Genomic DNA, 14,907 nt, shown 5'->3' with positions numbered 1-14,907 from the left:
TCTTTTCTCCATGGCTGTTTTCATTGTTTCATCTAAACTTCCCTCACTCCTTTCCTCCCCCTCCCCGATTTCTTGTCCTTTCTTCATTGGGGGTTGTCTGCTCTGCTTCAGCTCAGACATTACAGTGATTTCTTGTCCTTTCTTCATTGGGGGTTGTCTGCTCTGCTTCAGCTCAGACATTACAGTGATTTCTTGTCCTTTCTTCATTGGGGGTTGTCTGCTCTGCTTCAGCTCAGACATTACAGTGATTTCTTGTCCTTTCTTCATTGGGGGTTGTCTGCTCTGCTTCAGCTCAGACATTACAGTGTGATGGGACTTATGGGGGCAGAATAGAATGAGGAAATGCATTGGTGACTTGCAGAACAATTTTCTTAACGGTCTCTCTTTCTTTCTCTTTAATTCTCTCTCTCTTTCTTTCTCTTTAATTCTCTCTCTCTTTCTTTCTCTTTAATTCTCTCTCTTTCTTTCTCGTTAATTCTCTCTCTCTTTCTTTCTCTTTAATTCTCTCTCTCTTTCTTTCTCTTTAATTCTCTCTCTCTCTTTGTCTCTCCATCCTGTTTAGTTAGATGAGCAATGCTGGGACAGGCCCTACTGACAAACACACACATTGAGGGAAGGAAGTGTGTGTGTGTGTGTGTGTGTGTGTGTGTGTGTGTGTGTGTGTGTGTGTGTGTGTGTGTGTGTGTGTGTGTGTGTGTGTGTGTGTGTGTGTGTGTGTGTGTGTGTGTTTGTGTGTGTGGATGACTAGTGACTGAAGGGGTCAGGTATGTAAGGAATGTCCTCTATATGATCCCTGGCAGTTAATTGGTTAAGAGATCAGACAGCAGAGTGAAACACAACACTGAATACATTACCACCCAGCATGGGCTCTCACCATGGGACTGTGGCCTAGCAGTGTGTGTGTATGTGTGTGTGGTCCAGTGTAGAACACACACTCCATACATGAAGACAGGAGATTGTATTAAAAATGACTCTATATCCACAACACAAATATAATGTCTTAAACGTATCCAAGATGAATCAAATCAAATACACATACACATGCTGATGCAGATGTCATTGCAGGTGTAGCGACATTCTTGTATCATGATTAACATTGACATAGTCTGTGTTGTGTTTATTTTTGTGTCCTTGTATACATGTGTGCCTCAAGTCAAAATAGAGCTATTTTGGTCTATTGGAGTGGAAATGTAGACTTCACAGATAACCCTCACTTCACTTGAGTCTGTTGGACAGGGAGAGTTCTCCAGCCTCCCTTTATAAACACCTAGCCTTAGGTGTGAAGTATTGGTTATGTGTTAGCATACGCTAAGCTGTCAGTGCTGGGTATGTATTAGGAAAAGCTACGTGTGATGCTGGAGTGTTATCAGAAGCTTCGCTATCGGTGGATGCATTTTGTTAGCAGAGGCTGGGTAACACTTTCGGAGCTGGAGATAGCATAAGCTTAGCTAATGCTAAATCTGTTTCTAACAGAATGAATGGAACAGAGAGGAGACAGAGAGTGGTTTTACTGTCACACTGACCACCCAACAGGCCACATATACCCCCTGCTGGTAGAATTATGACATGACTGGAAAATATATATATATATATATATATATATATATATATATATATATATATATATATATATATATATATATATATATATATATTGGCATACTATATCTAAGCATGAACCACAGGCCTGATGAACTTACCTTGTATATGCAGGACTTAGCATTGAGGAAGAAGAGTTCGATAGTAGCATTGTCCTTCAGGTAGGAAATACTCTCTATGTAAAACCTGTAACACACAGACAACAGAACACATGACTTTAGTTGAACATGCAGGAAATACTCTCTAAAACCTGTGGTGGACAGAAACATAAAACACAGTACAACAGACAATGACAGAATGAGTTTAGATTTGATGTGTCTTGGAAACAGACAAAAAAGAAAAGAAGCTCATTCAATCTCGTTCCAGGCTACTATGTCTGTCAGAACTGCAGTAAACAGAGTGTCCACTAGGAGTCATCAGACATGAGGCTAACACACAGTTAATAAAACCTCTGTCTGATACCTGGCAACCACCCAACACACACGCACACACACACACACAAACGCTGATGCACAAACACAGACACATCATCTACACAAACACACCACACATCGCAAATGTGCACACGATGCATTTCACACAATGGCTGGCTGGCTGACTGGCTGGCTGGCTGGCTGGCTGGCTGGCTGGCTGGCTGGCGGGCTGGCTGGCTAGCTGCATCATCAGCAGAGTGCAGGCAGAGAAACACAGGAACCATCAATAGAGAGATGGGAGCTACTATAACAGTATAATGTAGTCTATATAGAGAGAGATGGGAGCTACTGTAACAGTATAAAGTAGTCTATATATAGAGAGATGGGAGCTACTATAACAGTATAATGTAGTCTATATATAGAGAGATGGGAGCTACTATAACAGTATAATGTAGTCTATATATAGAGAGATGGGAGCTACTATAACAGTATAATGTAGTCTATATATAGAGAGATGGGAGCTACTATAACAGTATAATGTAGTCTATATATAGAGAGATGGGAGATACTGTAACAGTATAATATAGTCTATATATAGAGAGATGGGAGCTACTATAACAGTTTAATGTAGTCTATATATAGAGAGATGGGAGCACTAACAGTATAATGTAGTCTATATATAGAGAGATGGGAGCTACTATAACAGTATAATGTAGTCTATATATAGAGAGATGGGAGTTACTGTAACAGTATAATGTAGTCTATATATAGAGATGGGAGCTACTATAACAGTATTATTATATTAACAGTATAATGTAGTCTATATATAGAGAGATGGGAGTTACTGTAACAGTAGAATGTAGTCTATATATAGAGAGATGGGAGCTACTGTAACAGTAGAATGTAGTCTATATATAGAGAGATGGGAGCACTAACAGTATAATGTAGTCTATATATAGAGAGATGGGAGCTACTGTAACAGTATACTGTAGTCTATATATAGAGAGATGGGAGTTACTGTAACAGTAGAATGTAGTCTATATACAGAGAGATGGGAGCACTAACAGTATAATGTAGTCTATATACAGAGAGATGGGAGTTACTGTAACAGTATAATGTAGTCTATATATAGAGAGATGGGAGCACTAACAGTATAATGTAGTCTATATACAGAGAGATGGGAGTTACTGTAACAGTATAATGTAGTCTATATATAGAGAGATGGGAGCACTAACAGTATAATGTAGTCTATATACAGAGAGATGGGAGTTACTGTAACAGTATAATGTAGTCTATATATAGAGAGATGGGAGCACTAACAGTATAATGTAGTCTATATATAGAGAGATGGGAGCACTAACAGTATAATGTAGTCTATATACAGAGAGATGGGAGCACTAACAGTATAATGTAGTCTATATACAGAGAGATGGGAGTTACTGTAACAGTATAATGTAGTCTATATATAGAAAGATGGGAGTTACTGTAACTGTATAATGTAGTCTATATATAGAGAGATGGGAGCACTAACAGTATAATGTAGTCTATATATATAGAGATGGGAGCACTAACAGTATAATGTAGTCTATATATAGAGAGATGGGAGCTACTATAACAGTATAATGTAGTCTATATACAGAGAGATGGGAGCACTAACAGTATAATGTAGTCTATATATAGAGAGATGGGAGCTACTGTAACAGTATAATGTAATCTATATATAGAGAGATGGGAGTTACTGTAACAGTATAATGTAGTCTATATACAGAGAGATGGGAGCACTAACAGTATAATGTAGTATATATACAGAGAGATGGGAGCACTAACAGTATAATGTAGTCTATATATAGAGAGATGGGAGCACTAACAGTATAATGTAGTCTATATACAGAGAGATGGGAGCACTAACAGTATAATGTAGTCTATATACAGAGAGATGGGAGCTACTATAACAGCATAATGTAGTCTATATATAGAGAGATGGGAGCACTAACAGTATAATGTAGTCTATATATAGAGAGATGGGAGCACTAACAGTATAATGTAGTCTATATACAGAGAGATGGGAGCACTAACAGTATAATGTAGTCTATATATAGAGAGATGGTAGCACTAACAGTATAATGTAGTCTATATACAGAGAGATGGGAGTTACTGTAACATTATAATGTAGTCTATATATAGAGAGATGGGAGTTACTGTAACAGTATAATGTAATCTATATATAGAGAGATGGGAGCTACTATAACAGTATAATGTAATCTATATATATAGAGATGGGAGCACTAACAGTATAATGTAGTCTATATATAGAGAGATGGGAGCTACTATAACAGTATAATGTAATCTATATATATAGAGATGGGAGCACTAACAGTATAATGTAGTCTATATATAGAGAGATGGGAGCTACTATAACAGTATAATGTAGTCTATATACAGAGAGATGGGAGTTACTGTAACAGTATAATGTAATCTATATATAGAGAGATGGGAGGTACTGTAACAGTATAATGTAGTCTATATACAGAGAGATGGGAGCTACTATAACAGTATAATGTAGTCTATATACAGAGAGATGGGAGCTACTATAAAAGTATAATGTAGTCTATATACAGAGAGATGGGAGCTACTGTAACAGTATAATGTAGTCTATATATAGAGAGATGGGAGCACTAACAGTATAATGTAGTCTATATATAGAGAGATGGGAGCTACTATAACAGTATAATGTAGTCTATATACAGAGAGATGGGAGCTACTGTAACAGTATAATGTAGTCTATATATAGAGAGATGGGAGCACTAACAGTATAATGTAGTCTATATATAGAGAGATGGGAGCTACTATAACAGTATAATGTAGTCTATATACAGAGAGATGGGAGTTACTGTAACAGTATAATGTAGTCTATATACAGAGAGATGGGAGCTACTATAACAGTATAATGTAGTCTATATATAGAGAGATGGGAGCTACTGTAACAGTATAATGTAGTCTATATATAGAGAGATGGGAGCACTAACAGTATAATGTAGTCTATATATAGAGAGATGGGAGCTACTATAACAGTATAATGTAGTCTATATACAGAGAGATGGGAGGTACTGTAACAGTATAATGTAGTCTATATACAGAGAGATGGGAGCTACTATAACAGTATAATGTAGTCTATATACAGAGAGATGGGAGCTACTATAAAAGTATAATGTAGTCTATATACAGAGAGATGGGAGCTACTGTAACAGTATAATGTAGTCTATATATAGAGAGATGGGAGCACTAACAGTATAATGTAGTCTATATATAGAGAGATGGGAGCTACTATAACAGTATAATGTAGTCTATATACAGAGAGATGGGAGTTACTGTAACAGTATAATGTAATCTATATATAGAGAGATGGGAGCTACTGTAACAGTATAATGTAGTCTATATATAGAGAGATGGGAGTTACTGTAACAGTATAATGTAGTCTATATACAGAGAGATGGGAGCTACTATAACAGTATAATGTAGTCTATATACAGAGAGATGGGAGCACTAACAGTATAATGTAGTCTATATACAGAGAGATGGGAGCACTAACAGTATAATGTAGTCTATATACAGAGAGATGGGAGTTACTGTAACAGTATAATGTAGTCTATATACAGAGAGATGGGAGCACTAACAGTATAATGTAGTCTATATACAGAGAGATGGGAGTTACTGTAACAGTATAATGTAATCTATATATAGAGAGATGGGAGCACTAACAGTATAATGTAGTCTATATACAGAGAGATGGGAGCACTAACAGTATAATGTAGTCTATATACAGAGAGATGGGAGCACTAACAGTATAATGTAGTCTATATATAGAGAGATGGGAGCACTAACAGTATAATGTAGTCTATATATAGAGAGATGGGAGCACTAACAGTATAATGTAGTCTATATACAGAGAGATGGGAGTTACTGTAACTGTATAATGTAGTCTATATACAGAGAGATGGGAGCACTAACAGTATAATGTAGTCTATATACAGAGAGATGGGAGTTACTGTAACAGTATAATGTAATCTATATATAGAGAGATGGGAGCACTAACAGTATAATGTAGTCTATATACAGAGAGATGGGAGCACTAACAGTATAATGTAGTCTATATACAGAGAGATGGGACCACTAACAGTATAATGTAGTCTATATATAGAGAGATGGGAGCACTAACAGTATAATGTAGTCTATATATAGAGAGATGGGAGCACTAACAGTATAATGTAGTCTATATATAGAGAGATGGGAGCACTAACAGTATAATGTAATCTATATACAGAGAGATGGGAGTTACTGTAACAGTATAATGTAGTCTATATACAGAGAGATGGGAGCACTAACAGTATAATGTAGTCTATATACAGAGAGATGGGAGTTACTGTAACAGTATAATGTAGTCTATATATAGAGAGATGGGAGTTACTGTAACAGTATACTGTAGTCTATATACAGAGAGATGGGAGCACTAACAGTATAATGTAGTCTATATACAGAGAGATGGGAGTTACTGTAACAGTATAATGTAGTCTATATATAGAGAGATGGGAGCACTAACAGTATAATGTAGTCTATATACAGAGAGATGGGAGCACTAACAGTATAATGTAGTCTATATATAGAGAGATGGGAGCACTAACAGTATAATGTAGTCTATATACAGAGAGATGGGAGCACTAACAGTATAATGTAGTCTATATACAGAGAGATGGGAGCACTAACATTATAATGTAGTCTATATATAGAGAGATGGGAGCACTAACAGTATAATGTAGTCTATATACAGAGAGATGGGAGCACTAACAGTATAATGTAGTCTATATACAGAGAGATGGGAGCACTAACAGTATAATGTAGTCTATATACAGAGAGATGGGAGTTACTGTAACAGTATAATGGAGTCTATATACAGAGAGATGGGAGCACTAACAGTATAATGTAGTCTATATACAGAGAGATGGGAGTTACTGTAACAGTATAATGTAGTCTAAATACAGAGAGATGGGAGCACTAACAGTATAATGTAGTCTATATACAGAGAGATGGGAGCACTAACAGTATAATGTAGTCTATATACAGAGAGATGGGAGCACTAACAGTATAATGTAGTCTATATATAGAGAGATGGGAGCACTAACAGTATAATGTAGTCTATATATAGAGAGATGGGAGCACTAACAGTATAATGTAGTCTATATATATATAGAGATGGGAGCACTAACAGTATAATGTAATCTATATACAGAGAGATGGGAGTTACTGTAACAGTATAATGTAATCTATATATAGAGAGATGGGAGCACTAACAGTATAATGTAGTCTATATACAGAGAGATGGGAGTTACTGTAACAGTATAATGTAGTCTATATACAGAGAGATGGGAGCACTAACAGTATAATGTAGTCTATATACAGAGAGATGGGAGTTACTGTAACAGTATAATGTAGTCTATATACAGAGAGATGGGAGCACTAACAGTATAATGTAGTCTATATACAGAGAGATGGGAGCACTAACAGTATAATGTAGTCTATATACAGACAGATGGGAGTTACTGTAACAGTATAATGTAATCTATATATAGAGAGATGGGAGCACTAACAGTATAATGTAGTCTATATACAGAGAGATGGGAGTTACTGTAACAGTATAATGTAGTCTATATACAGAGAGATGGGAGCACTAACAGTATAATGTAGTCTATATACAGAGAAATGGAAGCACTAACAGTATAATGTAGTCTATATACAGAGAGATGGGAGCACTAACAGTATAATGTAGTCTATATATAGAGAGATGGGAGCACTAACAGTATAATGTAGTCTATATATAGAGAGATGGGAGCACTAACAGTATAATGTAGTCTATATATAGAGAGATGGGAGCACTAACAGTATAATGTAGTCTATATATATAGAGATGGGAGCACTAACAGTATAATGTAATCTATATACAGAGAGATGGGAGTTACTGTAACAGTATAATGTAGTCTATATACAGAGAGATGGGAGCACTAACAGTATAATGTAGTCTATATACAGAGAGATGGGAGTTACTGTAACAGTATAATGTAGTCTATATATAGAGAGATGGGAGCACTAACAGTATAATGTAGTCTATATACAGAGAGAGTGGGAGCACTAACAGTATAATGTAGTCTATATACAGAGAGATGGGAGTTACTGTAACAGTATAATGTAGTCTATATACAGAGAGATGGGAGCACTAACAGTATAATGTAGTCTATATACAGAGAGATGGGAGTTACTGTAACAGTATAATGTAGTCTATATACAGAGAGATGGGAGCACTAACAGTATAATGTAGTCTATATACAGAGAGATGGGAGCACTAACAGTATAATGTAGTCTATATACAGAGAGATGGGAGCACTAACAGTATAATGTAGTCTATATATAGAGAGATGGGAGCACTAACAGTATAATGTAGTCTATATATAGAGAGATGGGAGCACTAACAGTATAATGTAGTCTATACTATATAATGTAGTAGAGATGGGAGCACTAACAGTATAATGTAGTCTATATACAGAGAGATGGGAGTTACTGTAACAGTATAATGTAATCTATATATAGAGAGATGGGAGCACTAACAGTATAATGTAGTCTATATACAGAGAGATGGGAAACAGTATAATGTAGTCTATATACAGAGAGATGGGAGCACTAACAGTATAATGTAGTCTATATACAGAGAGATGGGAGTTACTGTAACAGTATAATGTAGTCTATATACAGAGAGATGGGAGCACTAACAGTATAATGTAGTCTATATACAGAGAGATGGGAGCACTAACAGTATAATGTAGTCTATATACAGACAGATGGGAGTTACTGTAACAGTATAATGTAATCTATATATAGAGAGATGGGAGCACTAACAGTATAATGTAGTCTATATACAGAGAGATGGGAGTTACTGTAACAGTATAATGTAGTCTATATACAGAGAGATGGGAGCACTAACAGTATAATGTAGTCTATATACAGAGAAATGGAAGCACTAACAGTATAATGTAGTCTATATACAGAGAGATGGGAGCACTAACAGTATAATGTAGTCTATATATAGAGAGATGGGAGCACTAACAGTATAATGTAGTCTATATATAGAGAGATGGGAGCACTAACAGTATAATGTAGTCTATATATAGAGAGATGGGAGCACTAACAGTATAATGTAGTCTATATATAGAGAGATGGGAGCACTAACAGTATAATGTAATCTATATACAGAGAGATGGGAGTTACTGTAACAGTATAATGTAGTCTATATACAGAGAGATGGGAGCACTAACAGTATAATGTAGTCTATATACAGAGAGATGGGAGTTACTGTAACAGTATAATGTAGTCTATATATAGAGAGATGGGAGTTACTGTAACAGTATAATGTAGTCTATATACAGAGAGATGGGAGCTACTGTAACAGTATACTGTAGTCTATATATAGAGAGATGGGAGCACTAACAGTATAATGTAGTCTATATATATAGAGATGGGAGCACTAACAGTATAATGTAATCTATATACAGAGAGATGGGAGTTACTGTAACAGTATAATGTAGTCTATATACAGAGAGATGGGAGCACTAACAGTATAATGTAGTCTATATACAGAGAGATGGGAGTTACTGTAACAGTATAATGTAGTCTATATACAGAGAGATGGGAGCACTAACAGTATAATGTAGTCTATATACAGAGAGATGGGAGCACTAACAGTATAATGTAGTCTATATACAGAGAGATGGGAGTTACTGTAACAGTATAATGTAGTCTATATACAGAGAGATGGGAGCACTAACAGTATAATGTAGTCTATAAACAGACAGATGGGAGTTACTGTAACAGTATAATGTAATCTATATATAGAGAGATGGGAGCACTAACAGTATAATGTAGTCTATATACAGAGAGATGGGTGTTACTGTAACAGTATAATGTAGTCTATATACAGAGAGATGGGAGCACTAACAGTATAATGTAGTCTATATACAGAGAGATGGGAGCACTAACAGTATAATGTAGTCTATATACAGAGAGATGGGAGCACTAACAGTATAATGTAGTCTATATATAGAGAGATGGGAGCACTAACAGTATAATGTAGTCTATATATAGAGAGATGGGAGCACTAACAGTATAATGTAGTCTATATATATAGAGATGGGAGCACTAACAGTATAATGTAATCTATATACAGAGAGATGGGAGTTACTGTAACAGTATAATGTAGTCTATATACAGAGAGATGGGAGCACTAACAGTATAATGTAGTCTATATACAGAGAGATGGGAGTTACTGTAACAGTATAATGTAGTCTATATATAGAGAGATGGGAGCACTAACAGTATAATGTAGTCTATATACAGAGAGATGGGAGCACTAACAGTATAATGCAGTCTATATACAGAGAGATGGGAGCACTAACAGTATAATGTAGTCTATATACAGAGAGATGGGAGTTACTGTAACAGTACAATATAGTCTATATACAGAGAGATGGGAGCACTAACAGTATAATGTAGTCTATATACAGAGAGATGGGAGCACTAACAGTATAATGTAGTCTATATATAGAGAGATGGGAGCACTAACAGTATAATGTAGTCTATATACAGAGAGATGGGAGTTACTGTAACAGTATAATGTAGTCTATATATAGAGAGATGGGAGCACTAACAGTATAATGTAGTCTATATACAGAGAGATGGGAGCACTAACAGTATAATGTAGTCTATATACAGAGAGATGGGAGCACTAACAGTATAATGTAGTCTATATACAGAGAGATGGGAGTTACTGTAACAGTATAATGTAGTCTATATACAGAGAGATGGGAGTTACTGTAACAGTATACTGTAGTCTATATACAGAGAGATGGGAGTTACTGTAACAGTATAATGTAGTCTATGTATAGAGAGATGGGAGTTACTGTAACAGTATAATGTAGTCTATATACAGAGAGATGGGAGCACTAACAGTATAATGTAGTCTATATACAGAGAGATGAGAGTTACTGTAACAGTATAATGTAGTCTATATATAGAGAGATGGGAGCACTAACAGTATAATGTAGTCTATATACAGAGAGATGGGAGCTACTGTAACAGTATAATGTAGTCTATATACAGAGAGATGGGAGCACTAACAGTATAATGTAGTCTATATACAGAGAGATGGGAGTTACTGTAACAGTATAATGTAGTCTATATACAGAGAGATGGGAGTTACTGTAACAGTATAATGTAGTCTATATACAGAGAGATGGGAGCACTAACAGTATAATGTAATCTATATATAGAGAGATGGGAGTTACTGTAACAGTATAATGTAGTCTATATACAGAGAGATGGGAGCTACTGTAACAGTATAATGTAGTCTATATACAGAGAGATGGGAGTATAATGTAGTCTATACAGAGATGGGAGCACTAACAGTATAATGTAGTCTATATATAGAGAGATGGGAGCACTGTAACAGTATAATGTAGTCTATATATAGAGAGATGGGAGCACTAACAGTATAATGTAGTCTATATACAGAGAGATGGGAGCACTAACAGTATAATGTAGTCTATATACAGAGAGATGGGAGCACTAACAGTATAATGTAGTCTATATACAGAGAGATGGGAGTTACTGTAACAGTATAATGTAGTCTATATACAGAGAGATGGGAGTTACTGTATAATGTAGTCAGTATACTGTAGTCTATATACAGAGAGATGGGAGTTACTGTAACAGTATAATGTAGTCTATATATAGAGAGATGGGAGTTACTGTAACAGTATAATGTAGTCTATATACAGAGAGATGGGAGCACTAACAGTATAATGTAGTCTATATACAGAGAGATGGGAGTTACTGTAACAGTATAATGTAGTCTATATACAGAGAGATGGGAGCTACTGTAACAGTATACTGTAGTCTATATACAGAGAGATGGGAGCACTAACAGTATAATGTAGTCTATATACAGAGAGATGGGAGCACTAACAGTATAATGTAGTCTATATATAGAGAGATGGGAGCACTAACAGTATAATGTAGTCTATATACAGAGAGATGGGAGCACTAACAGTATAATGTAGTCTATATACAGAGAGATGGGAGCACTAACAGTATAATGTAGTCTATATATAGAGAGATGGGAGCACTAACAGAATAATGTAGTCTATATACAGAGAGATGGGAGCTACTGTAACAGTATACTGTAGTCTATATACAGAGAGATGGGAGCACTAACAGTATAATGTAGTCTATATACAGAGAGATGGGAGTTACTGTAACTGTATAATGTAGTCTATATATAGAGAGATGGGAGCACTAACAGTATAATGTAGTCTATATACAGAGAGATGGGAGCACTAACAGTATAATGTAGTCTATATACAGAGAGATGGGAGCACTAACAGTATAATGAGAGATGGAGTCTATATACAGAGAGATGGGAGTTACTGTAACAGTATAATGTAGTCTATATACAGAGAGATGGGAGTTACTGTAACAGTATAATGTAGTCTATATACAGAGAGATGGGAGCACTAACAGTATAATGCACTAACAGTATAATGTAGATATAGAGAGATGGGAGTTACTGTAACAGTATAATGTAGTCTATATACAGAGATGGGAGCTACTGTAACAGTATAATGTAGTCTATATACAGAGAGATGGGAGCACTAACAGTATAATGTAGTCTATATACAGAGAGATGGGAGCACTAACAGTATAATGTAGTCTATATACAGAGAGATGGGAGCACTAACAGTATAATGTAGTCTATATATAGACAGATGGGAGCACTAACAGATAATGGAGCACTAACAGTATAACTAACAGTATAGTCTATATACAGAGAGATGGGAGTTACTGTAACAGTATAATGTAGTCTATATACAGAGAGATGGGAGTTACTGTAACAGTATAATGTAGTCTATATACAGAGAGATGGGAGTTACTGTAACAGTATAATGTAGTCTATGTATAGAGAGATGGGAGTTACTGTAACAGTATAATGTAGTCTATATACAGAGAGATGGGAGCACTAACAGTATAATGTAGTCTATATATAGAGAGATGGGAGTTACTGTAACAGTATAATGTAGTCTATATACAGAGAGATGGGAGCTACTGTAACAGTATAATGTAGTCTATATACAGAGAGATGGGAGCACTAACAGTATAATGTAGTCTATATACAGAGAGATGGGAGCACTAACAGTATAATGTAGTCTATATATAGAGAGATGGGAGCACTAACAGTATAATGTAGTCTATATATAGAGAGATGGGAGCACTAACAGTATAATGTAGTCTATATACAGAGAGATGGGAGCACTAACAGTATAATGTAGTCTATATATAGAGAAATGGGAGCACTAACAGAATAATGTAGTCTATATACAGAGAGATGGGAGCTACTGTAACAGTATACTGTAGTCTATATACAGAGAGATGGGAGCACTAACAGTATAATGTAGTCTATATACAGAGAGATGAGAGTTACTGTAACAGTATAATGTAGTCTATATATAGAGAGATGGGAGCACTAACAGTATAATGTAGTCTATATACTAACAGTATAATGTAGTCTATATACAGAGAGATGGGAGCACTAACAGTATAATGTAGTCTATATACAGAGAGATGGGAGCACTAACAGTATAATGTAGTCTATATACAGAGAGATGGGAGTTACTGTAACAGTATAATGTAGTCTATATACAGAGAGATGGGAGTTACTGTAACAGTATAATGTAGTCTATATATAGAGAGATGGGAGCACTAACAGTATAATGTAATCTATATACAGAGAGATGGGAGTTACTGTAACAGTATAATGTAGTCTATATACAGAGAGATGGGAGCTACTGTAACAGTATAATGAGTCTATATACAGAACAGTATAATGTAGTCTATATACAGAGAGATGGGAGTTACTGTAACAGTATAATGTAGTCTATATATAGAGAGATGGGAGTAACAGTATAATGTAGTCTATATACAGAGAGATGGAGCAGTATAATGTAGTCTATATACAGAGAGATGGGAGCACTAACAGTATAATGTAGTCTATATACAGAGAGATGGGAGTAACAGTATAATGTAGTCTATATACAGAGAGATGGGAGCACTAACAGTATAATGTAGTCTATATACAGAGAGATGGGAGTTACTGTAACAGTATAATGTAGTCTATATACAGAGAGATGGGAGCACTAACAGTATAATGTAGTCTATATACAGAGAGATGGGAGTTACTAACAGTATAATGTAGTCTATATACAGAGAGATGGGAGCACTAACAGTATAATGTAGTCTATATATAGAGAGATGGGAGACTAACAGTATAATGTAGTCTATATACTGGGAGCACTAACAGTATAATGTAGTCTATATACAGAGAGATGGGAGCACTAACAGTATAATGTAGTCTATATACAGAGAGATGGGAGTTACTGTAACAGTATAATGTAGTCTATATACAGAGAGATGGGAGTTACTGTAACAGTATACTGTAGTCTATATACAGAGAGATGGGAGTTACTGTAACAGTATAATGTAGTCTATGTATAGAGAGATGGGAGTTACTGTAACAGTATAATGTAGTCTATATACAGAGAGATGGGAGCACTAACAGTATAATGTAGTCTATATATAGAGAGATGGGAGTTACTGTAACAGTATAATGTAGTCTATATACAGAGAGATGGGAGCTACTGTAACAGTATACTGTAGTCTATATACAGAGAGATGGGAGCACTAACAGTATAATGTAGTCTATATACAGAGAGATGGGAGCACTAACAGTATAATGTAGTCTATA

The 14,907-nt window shown here is 35.6% G+C and overlaps 1 protein-coding gene across 14 annotated transcripts in view; it reads right to left on the bottom strand.

The window, feature by feature from the left end:
• The window catches only part of LOC124036285 (FERM domain-containing protein 4A-like), a 249,560-nt gene that overhangs the window by 47,998 nt on the left and 186,655 nt on the right, over positions 1-14,907 (bottom strand). For all 14 annotated transcript variants that reach the window (XM_046350727.1, XM_046350735.1, XM_046350708.1 and 11 more), the window contains exon 5: positions 1,701-1,785. In XM_046350727.1, the coding sequence (XP_046206683.1) occupies positions 1,701-1,785 (85 nt within the window). The remainder of the gene's footprint in view (positions 1-1,700; positions 1,786-14,907) is intronic.

This window comes from Oncorhynchus gorbuscha, linkage group LG01 (assembly GCF_021184085.1).
Source record: "Oncorhynchus gorbuscha isolate QuinsamMale2020 ecotype Even-year linkage group LG01, OgorEven_v1.0, whole genome shotgun sequence".
NCBI lineage: Eukaryota > Metazoa > Chordata > Actinopteri > Salmoniformes > Salmonidae > Oncorhynchus > Oncorhynchus gorbuscha.
Note: the sequence above shows the minus strand (reverse complement) of the source record. Positions and strands in the feature narration are given on the sequence as shown.